Here is a 23,616-nt window from a genome sequence, read left to right as displayed (position 1 = left end):
GGGCGAACCAAGGGCGGGGCTGAGCGGGTGGGGCGTGAACCTGAGACCCGCAGTAACGGATTTATTGACAGCTGCTGTCAGAGTCGCTAAAATGGAGAGTGACTGGAGTGACGCAAGTAGCTTTGCAACAGAGCATTCATTTGAAGTAGAGGACTTTTCTCCCCCACCTTCACCTGAAGTGGAGGATGTCGAGGTGTCTGTGGACACAGTGCCAGGGCCTGAGCCATATCAATTCGAGCCGCTGGCTCAAACTGTGGTCTTAACTCCCGCATCGCAATTGGCTTCTGACTCGCTACAGTGATTTGACGGAACAAGATGGTTTTATACTGCCAAGGGCGTGGTAGCTCGTACCAAGGGCGTGGTGAGCTGGAAATTGCTCACGTCACCTACCACCGCTTACGTCACGTACCACCGCAAACATCCAATAGGAAAAATCAACTGTAGTAGCCACCGTTCAACCTGAAGAGGGCAGACACCATATATTGTAGAATTAAAACACTTTATACTCAAATGTCAAAAAAGTTACTCGAATCAACGAACAGCACTAATAAAGCCCCATTCTTACAGATTATTAACTAAAAAAAGTTGGTTTAGGGTTTAGTTACTCTTTAAAAATGTATTTTATGTATTCATGTTGGATTCTTTTGAAAAAGCAACACATTAAAACTATTTTCAGCAAAAGTTTAATTTCAATGAAAAATGTTATATGGTGTAGCCATCAAGCTAAAAGTAAAACATCTTCCTTAAAAACCTTAATACATTTGACTTTACACGTATGACTAATTATTTTCAAAAAGTTTTAAAATACACTTTTCAGTTTTAAATGTTACAAATTTAATTATTTTCATGAATTCATTAATGTCATTACATTTTGGGAAGTTATACCACCTGACATTTTAAGACCGGAACTAAAAACCTGTCATATGATAAAAAGGTCAAATTATCATTTTAAGATACCTATTGACCTCAAAGCTTTGGTGTAGATTATCAAAATGCATTTAAATTCATAAATTAAAAACACTATATAAGAGGTGCATTCATTGTATGTATGAATTGGATGTATTATTGAATAAATGAATAGATCTGGACACCCTAGCAGTTTCGTGACAGATTTTACACAGGTATGGTACTTGTCCTCTTACATTATATATATATCTTGTTTTCTTTCTCTCTCTCTCTTCAAGAGATGGCGTGGAGGGTCCTGGCAGCATTGTCCCTGCTGCTGTGTTTTGGCTCATCTTGCTGTGATGATACTCAAGATTATTTCTTGTCTGATACCGTCATCAACAATGTCGTTCAGGACGCTCAAACTGGACGAATTTACGTGGGTGCCATTAATAACATCTATCAGCTAAACCATGACCTGCTAAAGGAAAGCAGTGCTACAACAGGCCCTAAGAAGGACAACCCACACTGCACTCCGCCAATCACTTCACTGTGCACTGATGCAAAAGATATGGACAACATCAACAAACTCCTGCTGGTTAACTCTGCCAACGGCACCTTGATTGTTTGTGGAAGCCTTTTCAGGGGCATCTGCTCTTTGGTAAATCTCAACAGCGTGGACAAACAGGTGTACTACAGTGAAACTAAAGGGGAGAATACGTATGTAGCCAGCACAGAGGAGTCTGTTGCCGTTGTGGGAGTAATTTCTTATTTTATAGAAGCTAATAATAATGCAAACCTCAGCGTATTTCTAGTGGGGAAGGGCTATGGTAGCTTTGACAGTTCGAAACTCATCAGCACCCGATTGCTGCAGGAGCATGGAGAAACAGATATCTTTGAGAACATGGTTGAAGCTTCCACTGTGCAAGCTAGTCCTTTTGTGCAGCGTTACCTCCACGACTTTCGTCATGCTTTCAAAGACGATGGCTACATCTACTTCTTGTTCTCACGCACTCCAGGCACCAGCGACAGTAGGAATATCACATTTATAGCACGTCTGTGTGAGAATGACCATCATTACTATTCTTACACCGAGCTCCAGCTCAACTGCTCCGTCAAAATTGAACAAAAGGAGAACACGTACAACAAGGTCCAAGCAGCGTATCTGGCCAGACCAGGAGAAGTTTTGGCTAGGAAGATCATCCCTTCGAATCTCAATGATAAAGTTCTGTTTGCGGTGTTCAGCATGGATGAGGATGGTGGCCATTCTGCCTTGTGCATGTACCCGCTCAGCAGCATTAACGCCAGGCTTGAGGAGGTGATTGAGTCCTGCTACATAGGAGAAGTTCTGGGGGACGAGAAACCAAAGACTGTTTATTCACCCTACATCTCCAAGACTGAGGCCATCTGCAGGATCAAAATAGATGTGAGTTGTTGTGTTACTTAGATTCTGGTTTTATTTTGGGTGGACCTTTATGAACCCTCTGAAGGTGGTGTGTCTTTTCGCCCAACAGAAGGACATGGTGAAGGGATTTAAATGTGGCGCAGATTTCCTGCCGTCTCCACTAGCCAGTAAACCTGAGTATGCTCTGGCTGTCGAACCAATCTACACCCGAAATGACATGCTGACAGCTGTAGCTGTGGCAGTTGAGAATGAGCACACTGTGGCATTTTTGGGAACCAGTGGAGCAGATGTCTTAAAGGTGAGTCCCATTCCAGGGTCTGGTTTCTGTCCAATTTAAATTTCACTAAAGCCCTTGAGGTTTGACTGCTGTGGTGGTCGAGCTTGGTGGTTAATAATACGGGCTGGTAACCAAAAGGCTCAAACTGGGTGATTTACAGTATGAGCTACAACCACATGAGAAATAGACTTAACCCTAGGGCTTGCTCTAGCTATACTGCCCATTTAATACAGTGTTTACATGTAAGTTGCTTTGGATAAATGCATTTGCCAATTGCATGAGTGAATTCACTTTCTGCTTGCAGGTGCATCTTGACCCCAGTCACCCAGATCTTTATAACAAGATTCCAGGGGAACGCACAGACGGTGGGGTGAACAAAAACCTCTTTTTTAATTCAACTTTGGATATCTTGTACATCACCACTGGCAAAAAGGTTTGTTTATGAACACATCCACAACTCATATATCACATTGAGTCAACAAAGATCATGCACCGGTTAAAACCTTGCCAATCTTGATGGAATTTTTTATGAAATGGTGCAGAAAACATATAGAAATATCACATGTGATATCCCTAGACTCTAATCTGCTACATAAATGTAACAGCAGGCTGTGTCATGTTCTTTTAGCCAATCAGAAGAATTTGGGGCGCTCTTTTCCCATCAGTCATTTTGCACATTCAAATGGCCCATATATTAGAAGTAGGAAACTCAGAGTGTTGAAGTGGATCACTCAAGTTTACTGCCATAAGCTGCTTCATAAATTGACAGTTTGTTGCACACACATGTTATTTTGCAAGGCAATGCTTCTGATGTTGCTGAGATTATATGCTAACTGGTATGGATATTGTAAAGGTTTTGGGTCCTAAAGGTATGGCAAAAAGTGCTTGACTATGGACCTTTTTTATAATGTGATCTCACCTCAGACACTTAATACATGTGATTGAACCTTCAATCACATATGCATCAGTTATTAGGCATCTTAAACTAAATAAGTAAACAAATTGGTCATTTAAAGGTTGTGGCTGTTGTCTTATTTGCTTCTCTTTTGCTTAGATCACCAAAGTGCTAGTGCAGGCCTGTGAGCAGAAGAATGATTGTCAATCATGTGTTTCCCAACGGGACCCATATTGTGGCTGGTGTGTGTTGGAAGGCCGGTAAGCTTTTTAGACTCATTTTATTACCAGAATCACACCATCAGTTGGGCATTCTTGTCCAGTAAAGGACGGGACAAGTTATAACACTGCCATACTACAACAGAGTTTAATATATCTACTGTCAAATAAACTTAGACCCATGGCCCCTGTGGGTCATGTGACTATCATTCTTATTAAAGTATGTTTTAGAATACTAAGCAGTTTAGTGATCTCATTTTGATATTGTTTAAACTCTAAAATATGGTGTAATCTAAGTCTTAAGAGTTGCCTGTTACATTTTAGCGAGTGGTATGTGGTAGATATCTGTGTGCAGTCCAGTTAAAGTGAATGCAGTATGGCTCATTACCTGTGTTTGTCTGCTTTGCTCTTGCAGTTGTACAAGGAAAAAGGATTGTCACAAAGGAGAAGGAGAGAACGCCTGGTTGTGGAGTCCAAAACAAACATGTGTAACTATTAAGTCCTTCAAGCCCCCCAGCATCAGCAGGAAGAAAACATATAATTCACAGGTACATGTACATGTACACAAACACACACACACACACACACACACACACACACACACACACACACACACACACACACACACACTGTGATACAGTCTGGAGTTATTTCAAACCCTAACCTCTTAAGGATTGACTCAGGATTGATATTTACTGGCTGTAACAGATCCAGTCTGTGAGTCTAATCCTTTTTTCATGAGATGACATGATGAAGTTACTAAACAAGCCATCTGAAACTATCATTTCTTACCACATGAACGCACAGAGCACTTTTCATGCATTTCTAATATGTCTCAGAAGAAACTTGAGTGGTCATGGTTGATTGAAGAGGCTTCCTGTATACTATAATTAACTTCCTGGATCAGTGGTAATGAATAAAGGCAGTATACTTCTAACTTGTTTTCTATTTGCTGAAATCAATATTATTTCAAATTTCATATTGGGTATTTCAGGGGAAACTGAAATCAATATTATTACAAATTTCATATTGCATATTTCAGGGGAAACTGAAATCAATATTATTTCAAATTTCATGTTGCATGTTTCAGGGGAAATACAGTTGTGCAAAACCTAGAAATGTCAGGGAATTTTAACATTGTGTTTTTCACAACAAAAATGTATGGTAAACAATAAAATCTTAATAAGTGATTGAAAATATAATTTAAAAAGTGAATAAAAATAATAATATCTTTAGAATTTTTTTCCTGACTGGGTCATCTCTATTCAGTATTAAAGAAACCGTCATCCAATAATCATAAACAATTAGAAAATGTATAAATTTGCTGTTCAAAATGTGTGAGAACTGATGTTTTTCCACATTAATTAATTCATTCATTTATATATGTTTGTATTTATTTAGTTATTTCCTAAATCCTTATTTTCTGGTTTAAACTTGCAGGTGATGATTGACATCCCTACCCTCCCGAGTATCAGCAGTTCTAATAGACTTCACTGTGAGTTTGGTGGCTACAAAAGTAGCGCAACTATGAATGGCACACAAGTCATCTGTGATCTGCCGACCTCTGAGAACATACCAACCACACCTGAGAAACAAGGTGAGGGCATCCTGTTTGCCTTTAACTTAATAATCACCTACTGTGAAGCCGTCCTCTCGCTGTCTCCTTTACTCACGAAACAAACAGATGGTGTTTCTCTTGCAGAATGCCTAAAAATTATGTCAGGCTTGAAAAGTTTTTCATTTATTCATGTTTGTAATTTGCTAGTTTTGTGATTTTTAATTTGGAGACTGATCACATGAAAACATTACACTGAAGCTAAATCTGTTAGCAGATAGATTCTGAAGTTTAACTTATTGATTCTAGCATTACATAAAACTTTTATCAGGTCCTCCTTTCCTTGGGATTCAAACCCACAACCTTGGCGTATCTAGCATCTATTGAGTTCTAGAAATTCAGAATTGTTCATATGAAATTTTCCTGCCTAAAAGCTGATATGATTCCCATTTCACAAGATTCTAGAGTTACAGAAGTTTTATCAAGTCATGATTTTCTGGGGAATCAAACCCATGACCTTGGCGTACCTAGCACCTCTTGAGCTCTAGAAATTCAAAATTGGTTGTATGAAATGATCTTGCCTAAAAGCTGATATGATTCCTATTTCCCATGATTCCAGAGTTACAAAATCTTTTATCAGGTCATGCTTTCTTTGGGAATTGAACCCATGACCTTGGTGTATCTAGTACCTTTTGAGCTCTAAAAAGTTAAAATTGGCCTATTAAATACTCCTGCATAAAAGCTTATATGATTCCCATTTGCAATTATTCTGTAGTTACAAAAGCTCATCTCAGGTTGTGCTTTCTTTGGGAATCGAACCCATGACCTTGGTGTATCTAGTACCTTGAGCTCTAGAATTTCAGAACTCGCTATATGAATTACTACTACCTAAAAGCTCATATGATTCTCATATGCATGTGTGTAGATTTTGTGGCAGTGCACGTGAAGATCACGGTAAATGACATCATTGAAGTGGCATCTAGTGCGTTTGAGTTTTACAACTGTGCAGAAGTGGTGAAGAGATCGGAGAATACACCGTGAGTATCAGGCAATGTGTCTTCCATACAGCATTTCTTTGGATTAATCTTTTGACTGGCTGCTATTGTGTCCTGCAGATGTATTGCATGTGTGACTAGTAAGTGGGGCTGCCAGTGGAACAGTCAGGATCACACATGCAGTGATAGAGATGACACTGTCAAGGGTGATCATATCATACAACACATGGAGGTGAGTCATGTTAGGAAGAGTGTATGCATATATAAATTAATATGCCTGTTTGTGCTTTAATATATGGTGAGAGATCGTCTTTTGGTGACAAGACAGGACTAATAACAGTTTTATTTGATTTATTTATTTTTTTTCATGGTTCTTGCAGGATGCCAGGTGTCCTCAGTTTGAGATCCCGGAACCTCTGCTTATTCCTGTTGGAAGAAAAATCCCCATCCAATTTCAGGGCAAAAATTTGGAGAATTATATGGTAAAATACATGCATTACTTATTATTGTACATAGTGTGGTTGTTATTTTTAGTATACTAGTGTATACAATGTATGCAGGGAATATCCTGAGGTTTTCTTGAAGATTTTTATGTATTTAATATTTTTTTAGATATGTAAAGAATAATGTATAATCAGTTGGACGTTATTGCATTATGCTTATTAAATAAATACTGTGCATAAATTTATGTGAGAAATTGATTAAATTATTTGACTCTCTAAAAAGCTTTTATAAATAGGGGTTGTTGTACTGTTAAGAAATTTCCATATTTTTGTCTTATTTCTATGTCCTTGTTTCTTTTTGAATTATTATGTCTGATTTATTTTATATCACGTCATATATTACTAGCAATAACTACATAATTTATCACAGAACCATAACCACTGAGCAATCAGAATAAAATATTTCAGAGAGCAATAATGAAGCAATATAGAAATATATTTACTTAATGTTTTTAGAGTCTGCATAAACAGCAATACTCTTTCTTCATGTCTCTCAGGGCAGAACCTTTCAGATCGGCACCGAGCTCATGAAACAGGTGGGCGAGGTGACTGTGAAGGCTGATGGGTCAAAGTACAGTTTTGAGGGATATGAGGTCAGTACGCTCCACTCGTATTCCTCCTCCTATTATGTCTCCCTCACTTTCTACTTCTTCTCTGTTCACACATCGATTTGTTTCTGGAGTTTGAGCAGCAGCCAATATGGCATTCACAGCTACTGAGCTGCACGTGTGTGTAGGGCTCAGTCCTATGTGGGCGTAACAAACACATAGTGATCGGGTTCACAAAGACATCATGTTGGCAGTGGAGAATTTGCTGCGGCGCACAGTTGTTCCAGATGCAGTGATGTGTTTGCCTGTATCTGTGTCTTAAACTACACCTTTCTACTGTTTTTATGCCAGTTTGAATATGACAAAGAGCCAGAGGTGAATGTGACGTTCTACATAAAAGATAAACTCACGGACAGGAAGATTGACAGCACCCTCAGAGGTACATTTCAATGAATTTTCATCATCATAGCTCAGAGAAGCTGCAGTAAACATGTGGATTGTCAAGATATGGCAAGGTTGTGTATGAACATCTGATAAACCTCTTATAAAATAAGCAGATTAGCATATGTTATATATCATTGGCATCTTTGAGACTGATCTTTGCAATCTTGTTTTTGTATCCAACTAGGAATGTTTTAGACATGTTTAGCAGATGAGGACTTTGAAAATTGCATTTTTGAAAATAAAAAAGTTTTCATGTGGGGGTGAACTATCCCTTTAACTACATAAATGCACATTTTTGTCAAACAGGTGTCCATTTTATGTGCATTTTTTAACAGGAAGATTTCATTTTGTAAGTGCTCATCTGCTCAACATGAACTATCCCTTTAAGCTATGCTAATTCATTCTGCAAGGTATTAACTACTGTAAATGTACAGCAGATATCTACATAACATTAAAGCCAGTGTCTTTTAAAATATGACTACCAGCCTGCATATTCTGAGTGGTGTTTATCTGCCACAAAAACAATGAGCATCAAAAATCCTTGTGCTAAATGTGACTAATAAATCACCACATACAAGAATAAACAGCCTAATTTGCATAACTCATAATTTCCAAAAAACATAGTGATCAACAGCAGTGTTTAATGAAATGTTTATTTCTCTACAAAACAAAAAACCTAGAAGAGTTTTATTTGTAGTTTTGAAGTATATTTTTTTAAAGACAATGAATTCAGTGTCAGTTCTATGAATTGCTTTGTTTTCCTCCATTTTTCTACTCAGTGGTGCTCTACAACTGCTCGGTTAGACGTGAGGACTGCAGTTTGTGTAAGAACGCTGATAAGAAGTATAACTGCGTGTGGTGCGGCACAACAAAATCCTGCGTCTACAGAGCCCTGTGCACCCAGGAGCTGAACCAGTGTCCTCCTCCTAAGATCACTGACGTGAGGACCATTCTTCTTGTCTTTCTTTTCTCAATTCTGTCACTCAACATTATTTTAAACGTTACTAACACTAAATTCAGTCACTCTTCAAGATAACCTCAAAATGCATCCAAGAATATCTCATTTGCATGACGTCAGCCATTACTAATCTTGCTATTCCCGGTTAAAATGCAGTTCATAAATTTCTACTCTTCATCTTCTTTAGAAAACACCATTTCTTTTCATCCTCTTCTACATTTTTCATGCCTAAATGATATATAGATGGCTGCGCTGGTAGGCACAAACTCAGTCTCTCACTCTAGTGTTTTGTTGAATCCATCTGAGACTCTAATGATCGCACCGCCTGCGCCTGATGGTATTTTATTATTTGTCATCTGGCAAATGATTTTCTCCAAAGCAGCTGGATCACTCAAGGGCACAATGTTTATGGGTGATCTTTGTAACACTGTAGTTTATGGTTTTGAGTATTATAGGCTTTTTTTAACTGTGCTATTCTGCTTTCATTCCAGATTGTTCCCCGGTATGGACCGTTGAATGGACAGATCTCTGTCACAATAAAAGGCTCTAACTTGGGCATCAAGCAGGAGGACATTAAGAGAATCACCGTAGCTGGAGTGCCTTGTACTCATCAGCCGGAGAGATACTCCGTCAGTACCAGGTACAGCATGATGTTAGAATGAGTATGTTGTGTAATGTTAGAAAACAAGTATGTTAGAAAAAGCTGTTTAGTTTATCATTCTGTTCTACCCATGTTTTTTCAGTGTTGTGTGTGAGATCGGGTCTTTATCCTCAAAAGAGCTGAACAAATCCGGGTCAGTGGAAGTGGAGGTGGAAGGAGGGGGAAAAGGACAGTCAGTCTTGAATTTCACTTACAGGGTAACTGCTTGGTCTATGATGAAACCTTTGTGGCTGTTTAGTATCCTCTATGCCTTTTTCTGTGTACATTTCTAAATGATTGAAGTATCGAAACAAACAGCTTAGATTGCCTTGCTGATCCAGTATTTGTTTCTGGTCAGTTGTCATGATGTCAACCAGCAAAATGGATCTAGTGAGGATGGTTGATCATCTTGATTGTTTTTGGACTTTTTCTTTTGTTAGTCACATTTTCAAAGTCAAATGGATAGACCATTTTTATTTGACGCAAGTTTGGAATTAATACAGTATTTTTGAATTTTTAAGTCTGTTATGTTCTCCCAAGTTGCATTTATTTAATAAAATAATATTACAATTTAATATAATTGTTCATATTTTATGATTTTTTTTCGTAAATGTAATTTATTTCTGTGAATACAAAGCTGGATTTTCAGCAGCCGTTATTCCAGCCTTCAGTGTCACATCATCTTTCAGAAATCTTTAAAAATCTTACTAAGCCCAAACTCTGAATGGTAGTGTATGTGTAGGTTATTTTATTTTATTTTTTCAGACATTAATTTTATGTTTTATTCTACTGACTGTGTGAGCCTAGCCTTATTAATATTTTATAAAGCTAGACTGATGTAGAAAAAGGAGCGATTATTGGAGCTGTGGGTGAGCAAATGTTAACAGAAGATTTCTCTCTCTCTCTTTCTCTCTCTCTCAGGACCCTGTCCCGAAGGCTGTGTCCCCCTCTAAAGGCCCAGCCGCTGGAGGAACCGTCATCACTATCACGGGAGAAAACCTAGACACAGCTAGCAAAGATGACATCAGCATCACAGTAGAGAGAGAGCCATGTGAAGTGTGAGTTACAAGGAAAAATATAGCAGATTTGATTTATCTTAGTCCAATTCTGATCATGTCTTTGTTTTTAAACATGCAGGTTGACATTTGGCAAGGAGATAACCTGCATGACAGGCCCATATAATGGACAGAAGATTCCTTCTGATGGGTCGCTCGTTACTGTAAAGTATGGCAAGGTCACGTCCAAAGAAGTCAGTGGATTCGAATACTCAGCCAATCCCAAAGTTACAGATTACGCCCCACGGGACAGCTTTGTTTGGTAAGTCTGTTTTTAAGCCTCGCTCACATATACAGCCTCACTATTGGGCCTTTCAGATTTTAAATGCCATGGCTTTGAAAATCTGATCACAATTAAGACGTATAAACATGTATTTCAAGGTTCAGGGGTGAAAATACATGGCTGTGTACATAAGCGTATGTCTGTGTGCATGTTTGTGTGTTTTCAGCGGAGGTCGTAAGATCGTAGTGACGGGATCTGGATTTGATCAGGTGCAGCGAGCCACCATGCGAGTGCTGCCCTCTTCTGACGAGTTCAGTCACAAGTCTAGCAATGTAGAGGTGCGTGTAAAGTTTGTAATGATCATTTTTGGGACCATCTGTGGTAAAGTCAATGGTCCCTTACAATAAACAAGACTGAGATTTGAAGTGAAGACACTCATTTTTTTCCCTATAAGTGATAGTTCACCTAAAAGTGAAAAATCAAAGTTTAGAAATCTTTGTTTAGAATTTACTCACCTCTTTGTCATACAAACCTGCTTGATGCTGTATTGTTTTTGCTAACTAAAATTAAAAAGATTACACATATTTTTTGTTAAGTGAAATTAATCTAAAATAAAATCTAAATGTAAATATTGATATGAGATAAAACTTAAAAGAAAAAAAAAAAACATTTAAAATGTAACATTTTGGCACGACAACTCAAATATTTTAAAATAAAATAAGTTTAAGTACTAAAATTCTTAAAACTGAAACTTACATAAAAATATAATAATGCTAAATAGAGATAAATAGAAATATAAAACTATTAAAATTGTAAAAATCGTATTAAAATTGTAGATTTAATAAAAATTAAGTGTAAAATGTAAATATATATAAAAAATTTAAAATATTAATAACTACTCTGATAGTTTAAAATTAATACTAAACTAACACTGACTTGTTGTTATTTGTTCATGGAACTCAAAAAGCAAACGCATATTTTTTTTAGTTCCTAGTGACCACAGGCTTTATAATGAGTTTTAAAAAAGCACCATAAATGTAGCCAAAACAAATTGTGCTCAATATTTTGAAGCCATACAATAACTTTGAGAAGGTTGAAATGTAAGTTATTATTTATTGAAAGCTTTTTTGCTCAGTGTTGCTTGTCCTTTCATTTTAAATCTTCAGGTTTCCTTATTTTTGTTCTGTCAGATGTTATTGATTGGCTTTTAAGAAATGTCAGCATTTCATTTTTATTTAATTTCTTTTTTTATCAAATGGTCTGGCTGTCTCAACCCATTGCTCAGTTTCAAGCTGAGGAGTTTCCTCTCTCTCTTCTCTTCTGTCTGCATTTACCTAATATTTCCTTTCCTCCATCTCCCGTCTCTTTATGTTAATAAGCAACATTCATCACGCAGCTGACATCCTGCTGTCTTATTTCTTTTTTAGTGCTCAGACGTTTGTTAAAATATGTTTTATGCAGAGAAAAACTGACTTGTTTTCTTTCCTACAGTTCTTCCAAGAATTTAGTTTCAAGAACGAGAGCGTACTGGAGTTCCTCTCTCCCATTGTGAACAAGACATACATAAACCAGTCCTTAAGAACGATCATCCAGATGGACAACTTGGTGGAGAACTTGACAGAGTTCATTTATCATCAAGACCCCTCGTTCGTTCCTTTGACCGATAAAGCCATCACGGAAAACAGCATCATCAACGTTAATGCAAGTATTTTTGTTAACGACAGATTTTGCATGCCTCTTAGAAAAATATGCCTTAAAGGGACTTTGGTTTCAGTAATTGCTTCATTGCTTTTCTGTGATGCAGGGTAAAGGTTTTTCCAAAGCCATGACTGCCAAAGAGGCCCAAGCGTTTGTGGGTGATGTGTTATGCCCGGTGACAATCCTGGAGGACGATAAGCTGTTCCTCGTGGCCCCCTCCAGCCCTCCTAAATCCACCTCCAGACGCCATCGCAGAGACACCAGCTCAGAGGCTATGGAGCTGACGGTTAGAAATTGCTTTACACAAGCTTTAATCACACTTATTCTCCCCAAGTTACCCTGCGTTTAATATTTCTTGTCTTTTTAAATCATATTCGGAAACGGAGAGTGGAATGTCGGCTCTGTTCGCTTTGAGAGGAAATACGAGGTTCCTCTTTACATCATCATTCCTGCTGTCCTCATTCCCATGGTCCTCTTCATTGCAGTGTCAATCTATTGCTACAGGTAACAAACCTCTGAGTGCAGCAGACTGTAATAATGTGAACTTAATAACTTGGATTTCAAACCTGTGGTCTAGTGAGTAGCGCATCAGGCATATTGCTCAATTTTTTTTCCAATATGTTCTCATTCCCTCCACTTCTATCTATCATTTCCTGTCCTCTCTCTCTAACATTAAAAAAAAAAAAACTTTTTTATTTTATTATTGAAGTCAGCACATAATTAGTTGACTAGTCAGTAAATTAAAAAAAATATCAAAACAAATTAAACCGCAAATAAACCTATTATCTAGATTTCCACTCCTCTCTAAAAGAGGCATTTTATTTAATTCAATTATAAGCAGTAAATTAGATTTAAGAAAATAAAAAATAATGTTTGTGTTTGTATGTGTGCAGGAGGAAAAGCCAGCAGGCAGAACGAGAGTACGAGAAAATCAAAAATCAGCTTGCCAATTTAGAGGAGAGCGTCCGTGATCGCTGTAAAAAAGAGTTCACAGGTGAGTCATTCCTGCTTCTCGAATAGTTTATCATCTTGTACAAAAATTTAATGAGACTTTCTGTCATGATGGGATGAACATAAACTATTGATTACAGGTCATTTCCTGGTATTTTTATTTGTTTGTTGCTGGTCACGTCAGCTGATATTTGCTTTCTTGATAATCTGTTAGAAGAACGAGGATGAAGTGTGTCTCTACTATGTCTGTACCTTTTGTTTCTGCACTGGCAGCTCCTGTCACTAAGACAGATTCCTTGTGTTTTGTTTTGTTATTCTGAAAGCTTCAGCTTATATATTACACTTCACTGTCTGTGTTTCTTAGATCTTATGATAGAGATGGAGGACCACACTAGTGATCTGAATGAAGCTCGAATCCCATTCCTGGACTACAAGAACTACACCAACCGCGTTTTCTTCCTGCCCTCCGAAGATGGAGCCAATGATGTCATGATCACTGGCAAGCTGGACATCCCAGAAGCCCGCAGAGCCATTGTAGACCAGGCACTCAACCAGTTCTCCAATCTCCTGAACAGCAAAACCTTCCTCATCAATGTGAGACCCTTAACGTCATTTTCCAGTCTCCGACCGGATGAGTTCACTCTGTAGGCATATCTTGATACTACTGGATTTGATGTACTGTATAAGCTGACTTATGTGCTCATGTCTTTGTGATTTAGTTCATTCGTACCCTGGAGGGCAGGCAAGAGTTCAATGCCAGGAATAAGGTTTACTTTGCTTCCTTGTTGACGGTGGCGCTCCATGGAAAGCTGGAGTACTACACAGACATTATGAGAACCCTCCTGCTGGAGCTGATGGATGAATACATCCACAGCAAGAACCCTAAACTCATGCTCCGCAGGTCAGAACAAATTCACATTATTCACTATTATTGTTGCTCATACTTAGCTTTAAAGGAGACATTGGAAACCCATTTTCAACAAGTTGGTTTGATTCTTTAGAGTCTTCATGAAATGTCTGCAAAATACTTCCTCAGTGGTTGTGTAAAACAAGTTTTTTTATCTTTTTAAAAACCAGCTGTTAACAGTGACCCATTTCGGTGCATGTCTCTTTAAATGATAATGAGCTACTGCTCACTCCACCCCTCTCTTCTGTTTTTTGTGTACTTGGTGGAGCATTACCATAAAAAACAAAACTATGATTTGTTTCACTTTTACATCCAACAACAAAACACCTGCATTGCTTACGAGAGATTGTTGTCGCTACAGCTGCTCAAGCGCAAAGAAAATAGCCGACAACATACAACTAGCTGAGGGTGGAAATATGCTAATAGCAGTTGTGGGCGGGGCCTAAACAAACAGTATGACATCATTTTGCTCAGAAAATCAATAAGGCTTGATAATTAAGAGTTTAGGTTTTTTGGAATTAAAAAAAAAGTAGTGAATGGATTTTTATCATTGAAGGGTGGTTGTGTCTACATACTGCTGAGATACATTTATATGCAAACACCATTTGAAAGTGAATTATGCATCTAGTGTCCCCTTTAATATTTCCATGCAGTCATACTTTAAAAGTTTCTCAGCAGTTGATAGAAAAATGAATAATTCCTGGCCTTTGAACCAAAATATTATAGACTTGACCCTTTTGCTTTATGCTAATAAACAACCACATTACAACCTCACTAAACACCCTAGAAACAGCATGGCTATTGCTGAAACCATTCAGAATACTTTAGTTACTGAAATTAAATTGAATTAATTAATACTAAAGTTTAGCAGATAGTTCCTAATTCAATTTAATTTTAATTCATAAGCTCTTATTTCATTTTGATTCCTGTTTTAATTTGATTTGATTTAGATTTATTTTGGTGTATTTTAGTTGATTTGATTTTAATTTATTTTGTCTTATTTCATTTGTATTTTTTTTTTTGTTTTTCTTGATGAGTCCATAGAAAGTTTTGTGGTTTAGTGCCGCCACTGAAATTTTCAAATGAAGATTGTAATTTATCAGGACGCAAGACAATAGTTAGTTAAACCCATTTTTTAAGGTATTGCCTGTACTGACAAATGATATTTTCGGCCTGTGTTTCCTGTTTAGGTCCGAGACTGTTGTAGAGAGGATGTTGTGTAACTGGATGTCCATATGTCTCTACCAGTTCCTGAAGGTGAGCAGTTATGCTATGAATAGAATTGCAAAAAAAATTTCTAGCTGTAAAGTCTAATGTGTTTTTCACAGGACTCAGCTGGGGAGCCGCTCTATAAGCTCTTTAAGGCCATTAAACACCAGGTGGAAAAAGGTCCAGTTGATGCCAAGATGAAGAAAGCCAAGTACACTCTGAACGACACTGGACTTCTGGGAGATGATGTTGAGTACTCTGATTTGGTGAGTACTGGACATATTTTAGCATCTGGACTTGTTTTTTAAGTGTGTGGCATGTCTGTACAAAGATGGTTTCCTTGCCAAAAATGGACCCGTTAAAGTGAAAGCTTGTTAAAACAGAATCAGGAAAATGGAGACGTGTTCGTGTGTCCATCTTTGCCCTCCTAACACCATTTCATTGGCTAGCACTGAGTCTGTAATCTCATTCACGAGCGTAACACTGCTCCTCAGGGACTGCACAGCCATTATCCGCTGGAGGAAACCACTCTGCAGAAAACGATTCATGAGATCTCAGATAACAAATAAACACACTCTTATTTTGTTAGCAGATTTCCCATTCAACCTAGATTTACGCCCAAGTAATTGACTTGGAATTGGTGATTCCCGGTCTAATTGTTTATTTGATGTGCTGATCTTTGTGCAGTTGATGGTAACAGTAGACCAGTGGACTAAAGCCTGTTTGAACTCTCTAGACCTTACAGGTGTTGGTTCATGGCGAGGGTCCCGATGTGACCCCTGTCAAAGTCCTGAACTGCGACACCATCTCTCAAGTGAAGGAGAAGATCATCGAGCAGGTGTACAAGAACCTGCCATACTCCCAGAGACCCACGGTGGACAGCGTCGCACTCGGTAAGACTTAGAACTAATTTTCCATACCACCCGGCACTTTTGATTTATTACGGCAGGAGCATTTCCAAAAGCTTCCAACTTTATGAAAGTAACACGCATAAATAGCTCTCTTTATTAACTTTGTTATGAATTTAATGCATTTAGAGGAAGACTCGCTTCTGAACAGATAGCGGTTTGATTAATGGTGGGATCTTGTGCATGTCGGTCTGCACTCCTGCAGTTCTTAATGAGTTGTTCTTCTAAATGTGCTGAATTGTTAAAGCCGATGTCTCGCATCATCCATCAGACAGATGAATCTGGTTAAAAGAAGGAGTGTAGGGTGTAAAACTAGCCAAGGATTTTCTTCTCCTCAGGTTGTCAAGTGTAATACGTGCCAAGTTTGTAAGACATACCTTTTCTTTCCACAGAGTGGCGCCCTGGCTCCACAGGGCAGATCCTGTCCGATCTGGATTTGACATCGCAGAAAGAGGGAAGGTGGAAACGAATGAACACACTTGCCCATTACAATGTGAGTGTTTGCATTATCACACATGAATAAACACTCACAGTGTATTGAAAAGTTATTGCATTTTATGTTTCTCACTGATTAATATTGTCTTGAAGAGCATATTTTATCGTGCTACTACTGTCAGTTACTTAAAATTATTTGATTTTGATGATTTTGATTAAAACATATAGTTAATGCATTTATTTTATTTCATCACTGAGATTTATTTCTTTGTTTTTTAGTTTATAGTGACTGGTACTCAGTGCTTAATTTTTATTGTTTTATTTTGTTAATTTGTAGTCTGTCCTTAATTTGACAAGTAGACTTGGATTTCAGAGTCAATTAATTATTTAGAAAGAAGAAATTCATATAAACAATGTAATATTAAGTATAATTTACACCATTTTGAGTTATACGGAAACCAATTCACCTTGGGTTTTCATCTGGTCTTTAACAAGCCTGTCAGTTTTTACTAATATTTTACTTTTTTTGTGCCCACACTATTTTGTATTTGTATAAACATTTTATGTTATTCCATCACAGATTTTTATTTATTATTATTATTTTTATTTTGGGGGGAGGGTATAGTACATATAAAAATGTTTTTTTCATTTTGTGTGATGTCATATTATTTCTTGTTTAATTAAAATGAATATCTTCTGTGTTATATTTTTTGTTTGTGTGCATTAGGTGAGAGATGGTGCCATCCTGGTCTTGTCCCGAGTTCTGCACACCCAGCAGTCTTTCGACCAGAACCAAGACAACCATGAAGAAAGTTAGTGACTTACAGTTTTAAACTACTCATCCAGTTGTATTTTAATGACAGCAGTGCATTGCTTCTTATTGATCCCCCCCCTTAATAGTCTAAACATATTGACAGTCCTTAATGATGGAAAAACACAGAATGACTGAAATCTGCTGGCGCACTAAATGAACAGTGAACTAGAACTGAACCCAAACTACTGGGCTGCTCAAGTACATCTAAAATAACTGTTCTCCAAGCAGGGAGAGCAATCAGTCCTTCAAATGTGCTTGTTTTGTAATAAACAGGAAATGCTTTACTGGAGGACGATAAAGTATTTCACCTGGTGAGACCGGCAGATGAGCTGGATGAAGTGAAATCAAAGAGAGGAAGTATGAAAGACAAGGCCACGACGAAAGCCATCACTGAGATCTACCTGACCAGACTCCTCTCTATGAAGGTGGGTTAGACTGAACTTTTGATTGTACATTTAAATGTTTGTCTTCATTCACATGTAGATGTGAATTGAATTGGAACATGAATTAGAAAGTGATGTACTGTGATGTACTTGTGTTACAGGGCACGCTGCAGCAGTTTGTGGATGATTTCTTCCGCAGTGTGTTGTGTTCTGGGACTGTGGTTCCTCCTGCTGTCAAGTATTTCTTTGACTTCCTGGACGAACAAGCACAGAAACATGACAATGTTGATGATGAGACCATCCACATATGGAAGACCAACAGGTATGAAACACTTAGCGGTTCTGAAAAACATTCATTTAAAGGGACAGTTCTCAAAAAAAAAAAAAAAATATAACGGTTCTGAAAAACATTTTTTTTTTTTTTTTTTATACAATGAAATTCAGTGAAGTATGAAACAACATTAGACTATTTTTTTTTTTTTTATATTATATTATATTATATTATATTATATTATATTATATATATTATATTATATTATATTATTCAGGTTAAAATATATTATATTAACATTATTAAAAAAAATAAATGTATATTATTGTATAGTATTATAAATATATTATTTACATTTTTAATATAATAGTTACATTTTATTATTATTTTGACTTTCATTGTATGGGAAAAAACGCAAATACTTTTTAAAAAAAAAATGCCTAAAAAGTTCATTTGCTGCTTATTATATTATATTATATTATATTATATTATATTATTTTGAGAAGTTAAATAGTAAATAAATATATTTAATTAAAATATATATTATTTTATTTTATTTTTTTTTGTATTTTATTATTTTGAGAAGTTAAATAGTAAATAAATATATTTTTGTAAATTTACTGGGTATTATATTGTATTGTATTGTATTGTATTATATTATAAAATGTATATTGTATATTATTATATACAATAAATATTTTTTTTGTTTTATGTTTATTATATTGTATTGTATTGTATTTAATAGTAATAACTTTTTGTAAATATATTATGCTGGTTTGACCCATGAGCTCTTGCAATTTAAAACGTTAACTTTCATATTGAATTAATTGAATTAAAACAGTTTCTAACTTTTGGGACAAATTCTAATTTACAGTAAGTACAGTAAGGCCTACAGTAAGTATCTATTTATAACTAGGTGCTTGTTCACATATACAGCATCTAACCACAACTTCACAGTTCTCACACCAATAATAATAAACCGTCCTGTGCAGCAGAGATTTGAAAACTCTGAAGGGAAATGCTCCAAGCTCTTTTTAACTTAGCAGATTAAATTATGCAGGCTTTGTTGAGCCCTGATAAAATATTCACAGTGTGTCTTGTTCGATGAGCAGAGAGATTGACAGGTGAAGTCTGCATCAGTGCACTTGAAGTGCACACTTCTCTTTCACATCTCCCCTCTAATCCACTGCCATCAGTGGCCCATTAAATTATTAAATTACCCCTCTTGCTATTGTTTTGCAGAAGAACCGTGACTGTTGGGTAAGTCACGAAAAATGGTTAGATTTGTTTTCGAGTAGTTTTTTTCTGAGTCAAGGCCAACGGGACTCTTGTATTGACTCTGTATGGATCGCACACAGCTCATTTCACATAAGGGCCGTTGGGACGTTGTTATATTAAAATCTCACTCCAAACTCTGAGAGACATTCTTCTGAAAAATGATTTTCTGTGATTGAATGAGGAGATGCTGATACAGGCATTAGATCAAGGGATTAAAAACCGCTCTTGAGGAATGAAGATAAAGCTATTATGTTCCTTTAAACAAAATAAAATGACATTTCTATTCTGTAGAGGGTTTGTTGTGGTTTCCTTCATCAAGCTAAATTGATTGGTACTTTGTGCTTTGTTTATTAGTTTGAATTTGTATAATTTGGATTTGTAGAATTGTGCCTTGGGTTTTCATTTCGCCTTTAGTGTTACTGACTATTTTTTCCCTGAGTATCTTAAAATAATGTTATTTGAAGAAATGAATGGCAGACTGTCCTTCAAACAATTTCCATTTATGTAGTTATATTTTTGATATATTATTTGTATAAACTTTTTTTTTTTTTTGGAATTTTGGGGAATTCCCCCTATAAATGTTAAAACTAACAATTCTATTTTATTTTATATGTTTTTTATTATTTTTGTTTGTTTTTTTTTTTTTTGTTTTTTTTTTTATGTGGATCTTTGTATTTGTTTCTTCAGTCTGCCTCTCCGGTTCTGGGTAAACATTTTGAAAAACCCTCACTTCATCTTTGACGTTCATGTGACTGAAGTGGTGGACGCCTCTCTGTCCGTCATCGCTCAGACCTTCATGGACGCCTGCACCAAGACTGAGCACAAACTTACCCGGGTGAGCAGCAAGGGTTGAAGGTGTAGTTTATCAATCCTATCATTTCATCTCGACTTTCTGTCTCATGTTCCCTCTCTTGATCCCACCTTCACAGGAGTCCCCCAGCAACAAACTGCTTTATGCAAAGGAGATCTCCACTTACAAGAAGATGGTTGATGAGTAGGTTTCTGTTCAGTTCATCAGTTGGTACATGTGTAATCACAGTTCACATCACATGTTCTCTGTGCTCTTCAGTTATTACAGAGGCATCCGTCAGATGGTTCCAGTCAGTGACCAAGACATGAACACACACCTTGCAGAAGTTTCACGTGTAAGTTTATGCATTATTTATTTTATTTTTCATGTCATTTGTATTTTATCTGGTGTTTATTTTTTTATCATTTTTATCTTATTTTATTATATTCCAATTTTTGTTGTTTTTAAATTTTTTCATGTTTATTTTTTATTTTATTTAATGTCATTTTATTTTATTTTATTTGTTTTATTTTTGTCATTTCTATTTAATTTCAGTAGTTTTTAAGATTTTATGTCATTTTCTCTTTTATATTTTGTCATGTATTTTATTTTATGTAATTTGTATTTTGATTTGTTTTTTATCATTTCATTTTTTGTTATATTTTTATCGTATTGTATTTTATTTTGTTTCATGCATGTTTTTGTACAAAGCAAGTTTATTTATTTTTTATTTTTCTAGTGTCTTATAGATATGTTTTGTATACCAGGTTCTTTATTGCACCAGCTTTACCAGTATGCCAGCAAGTACTACGATGGGGTAAGAGTTGTGTGTTGAACAACAGCCATTTCCATACTCTGGTGCACTTTTTTTTTTCTCGAGATCAACAAGTAAACGGTACAAATTTCTATCTCTTATCATGCCATCCATAGATCATCTCATCATTGGAGGATGACCCTGCCGCCCAGAGCAAACAGCTGACCCTCAGACTGCAGCAGATCGCCGCCGCGTTGGAGAATAAAGTGACCGATCTTTAGTGTCAAGGAGCCCAGACTCAATAAAGAAGACGGAAGTGCCACTAAATCCAAGACACAGCTCAATTTAATGAGCTCAAAAATACAAACAGCCCTTCTGGAGGACTCTGGTTGAAAGAGCCTCCGCTCCGTCGAGTGAAAGATAAAGCGAGGAGGAACGCAGACTAATTGCGGACCCTTCCTCTCCACACGGCTTTCAGCTTCGCTTTTGAATCAGAGGGACCAATAGAATATACTCTGACCTGAGGGGAATGTCACAACCGTCAAGGAGAGCGAAAACATACCATGGTACTTCTCAGATCAGCACCTGCACAATGAAAACCCAGCATTTATTTTTGTGTTCTGCTATGCCAATAATCAGATGTTCAGTATATTCTTCCTGTGTAGATGAATTAAAATAGTGTTATATGTCAATATATTTTTACACTCGAGGCTGCGAGAGGCTTTAGACAAAACAGATTGATTATTGTTTCCGTAGAAAAGCCCACTATTTTGTTTTCCTGTGTATTTTACGTGCCACCCTCATTCCTGTGCAGTGATGATGTCACATCCTGTGGGTTCTTTGATGCCATTGGCTCACGGTTCAGTTTGTGGTACCACTAATCGGTTTGTGTAGGTGTTTGTAATGCTGACGTCCGAGCCAGTGCTTATTTTGTCCTTCCCAAGTATTTTTAGCATATTGTATCGGTGATTGAATACACAAATGTCATCAAGTCCAATTCTAATTTAGCCACAGTGCAAAAGAACAGGCCATAATTGTCGAGCAACTGTCCATGTCTCAGAAACACGGAAAAAGCGCACTTGATCCGTGACACACAGACACTCAGAACGAAGGCCACGGAAGCTTTTATCTCCCTTTGCTTTGGTGTCTGATCCAGCGGTTGCGTTTGTATGTTTTGTGCCATCTTTGCTTTTATATACATGCACTTCGACACATGGCTTGCCTTATTTTATGACAGTTATGATTTTGTATTTTAAATCAACAATATTTGATTTGCATTGCTGGTTGCCTTTCTTAAGAAATATTTAACACACACATATGGTAATGAATTTCCTTTAATGTGAGAACGGAATACAGATGATCGTGACTTTGCCTTAACAGCAATAGTATGGACTGAGAACAACTCATGCCAATTAAATCATGAAATCATAGAGTTTTCTTTCAAGTTATTGGTACTAATTTTTTTTTTTACGTTATATTTTTTATTTAGAGCTTACCAAAGTTTAAATAAATTGTTTGCAGCTGTTCGCAACCATCTTACGCTTCTGTTGTTTTGTGTGTATCAAATTATCTAGTTTACAGTGTAATTTAATGAATAAAAAAAAATATAATGGTAAGGCAGCTGATGGTAAGTCGTGTAACAGAATTTTTTGTAAATGGTATGCTTTTCCTACCTGTATGTTCTGACTCAACAATGTGGCAACAGTATATTGTTTCTTCACGAACTTTACTAGTGTGACTCATGTTGCCTTTGGTAGGCGGTGACAAAGTCGCACTGCAGCCAATCAGAGGCTGGCACTGGCCATTCTGAGCATGATGGACACAGCAGGAAATGCCTTTGAACTGTAAATATAGCCCAACTGCCAAGATTTCATATTCTTTGCTCCTTTTTCTCGCTCTTCCTGCCAGTTCTTCTGTGTTGTCTAGCTTTGACCGTGTAAATGGCTTATTGTAAAGCTTCTTGTTTGCCTTTCTTTACCAGGTAGTGCCTTACAAATATGAGTAATAATGATCAGTTGTGTGGTGATTGTGTCTGCATTAAAATTGCAATAGGGACTTTAGTTACGTTTCTGTGTTTTTGTGAGAACCCTTTGCTGCTTTTTTAAATGTTAGGATGTTAAATTATGTTAAACACTAATAATTTCTAATATAGCCCTGGTCTGAAAACTGAAATCTCTCCAGGGCCAAACCGAGAGATGTTTGTCCCATATTGAGCCTCATAGGATGGCTTCAGAGATAAGGTAAGAGTTGGGGTGAGTTGTTTTCTCAATTTGATTTAATCAATTGTTCTATTGTTTCGTGGGTGGTAAAACACATTCATACTAACTAGCATTTTATAGTCCATTTGATGCCCCTTAATGTTTAAGTAACCTAGCAGTCAGAGTTTGTTCAGTGGCCAACACACTAAATGTTTGTTTTCAAGCAACAAAAGAAAACTAATAGGCCAAATGTTGAGATTTGGAGGCAACAAGGTCAATAAATCAATTCCAAAAAGTGCATTTGAAAGCGCTTTTTTTTTTGGTCTAGAGACCAGTACTAAAGGAAGAAACTGTAGATGTGATGTATGTAGATTAGGATGCCATCACATTAACTTACTGCAGAAGGTGGGAGTGACTGT

General features: G+C 36.8%; 1 protein-coding gene across 1 annotated transcript in view; it reads left to right on the top strand.

Moving 5' to 3' along the window:
• Positions 1–23,059, top strand: part of plxnb2a.1 (plexin b2a, tandem duplicate 1) — a 104,136-nt gene extending 81,077 nt beyond the window's left edge. The window contains exons 3-37 of the mRNA XM_042722815.1: positions 1,185–2,311; positions 2,400–2,588; positions 2,872–3,000; positions 3,622–3,722; positions 4,096–4,228; positions 5,121–5,277; positions 6,161–6,272; positions 6,351–6,462; positions 6,611–6,712; positions 7,231–7,326; positions 7,633–7,720; positions 8,505–8,665; positions 9,175–9,323; positions 9,427–9,541; positions 10,245–10,381; positions 10,461–10,640; positions 10,828–10,939; positions 12,093–12,302; positions 12,406–12,585; positions 12,667–12,803; positions 13,193–13,293; positions 13,615–13,844; positions 13,970–14,151; positions 15,348–15,414; positions 15,486–15,632; positions 16,103–16,259; positions 16,667–16,767; positions 17,437–17,521; positions 17,797–17,948; positions 18,068–18,228; positions 20,143–20,290; positions 20,385–20,449; positions 20,525–20,600; positions 20,985–21,062; positions 21,176–23,059. Coding sequence (XP_042578749.1) covers positions 1,187–2,311; positions 2,400–2,588; positions 2,872–3,000; positions 3,622–3,722; positions 4,096–4,228; positions 5,121–5,277; positions 6,161–6,272; positions 6,351–6,462; positions 6,611–6,712; positions 7,231–7,326; positions 7,633–7,720; positions 8,505–8,665; positions 9,175–9,323; positions 9,427–9,541; positions 10,245–10,381; positions 10,461–10,640; positions 10,828–10,939; positions 12,093–12,302; positions 12,406–12,585; positions 12,667–12,803; positions 13,193–13,293; positions 13,615–13,844; positions 13,970–14,151; positions 15,348–15,414; positions 15,486–15,632; positions 16,103–16,259; positions 16,667–16,767; positions 17,437–17,521; positions 17,797–17,948; positions 18,068–18,228; positions 20,143–20,290; positions 20,385–20,449; positions 20,525–20,600; positions 20,985–21,062; positions 21,176–21,280 — 5,580 coding nt within the window. The 5' untranslated portion in view covers positions 1,185–1,186 and the 3' untranslated portion in view covers positions 21,281–23,059. The remainder of the gene's footprint in view (positions 1–1,184; positions 2,312–2,399; positions 2,589–2,871; positions 3,001–3,621; positions 3,723–4,095; positions 4,229–5,120; positions 5,278–6,160; positions 6,273–6,350; positions 6,463–6,610; positions 6,713–7,230; positions 7,327–7,632; positions 7,721–8,504; positions 8,666–9,174; positions 9,324–9,426; positions 9,542–10,244; positions 10,382–10,460; positions 10,641–10,827; positions 10,940–12,092; positions 12,303–12,405; positions 12,586–12,666; positions 12,804–13,192; positions 13,294–13,614; positions 13,845–13,969; positions 14,152–15,347; positions 15,415–15,485; positions 15,633–16,102; positions 16,260–16,666; positions 16,768–17,436; positions 17,522–17,796; positions 17,949–18,067; positions 18,229–20,142; positions 20,291–20,384; positions 20,450–20,524; positions 20,601–20,984; positions 21,063–21,175) is intronic.
• The last annotated feature ends 557 nt before the right edge of the window (positions 23,060–23,616 follow it).

Source organism: Cyprinus carpio, chromosome B4 (genome assembly GCF_018340385.1).
Source record: "Cyprinus carpio isolate SPL01 chromosome B4, ASM1834038v1, whole genome shotgun sequence".
NCBI lineage: Eukaryota > Metazoa > Chordata > Actinopteri > Cypriniformes > Cyprinidae > Cyprinus > Cyprinus carpio.
Note: the sequence above shows the minus strand (reverse complement) of the source record. Positions and strands in the feature narration are given on the sequence as shown.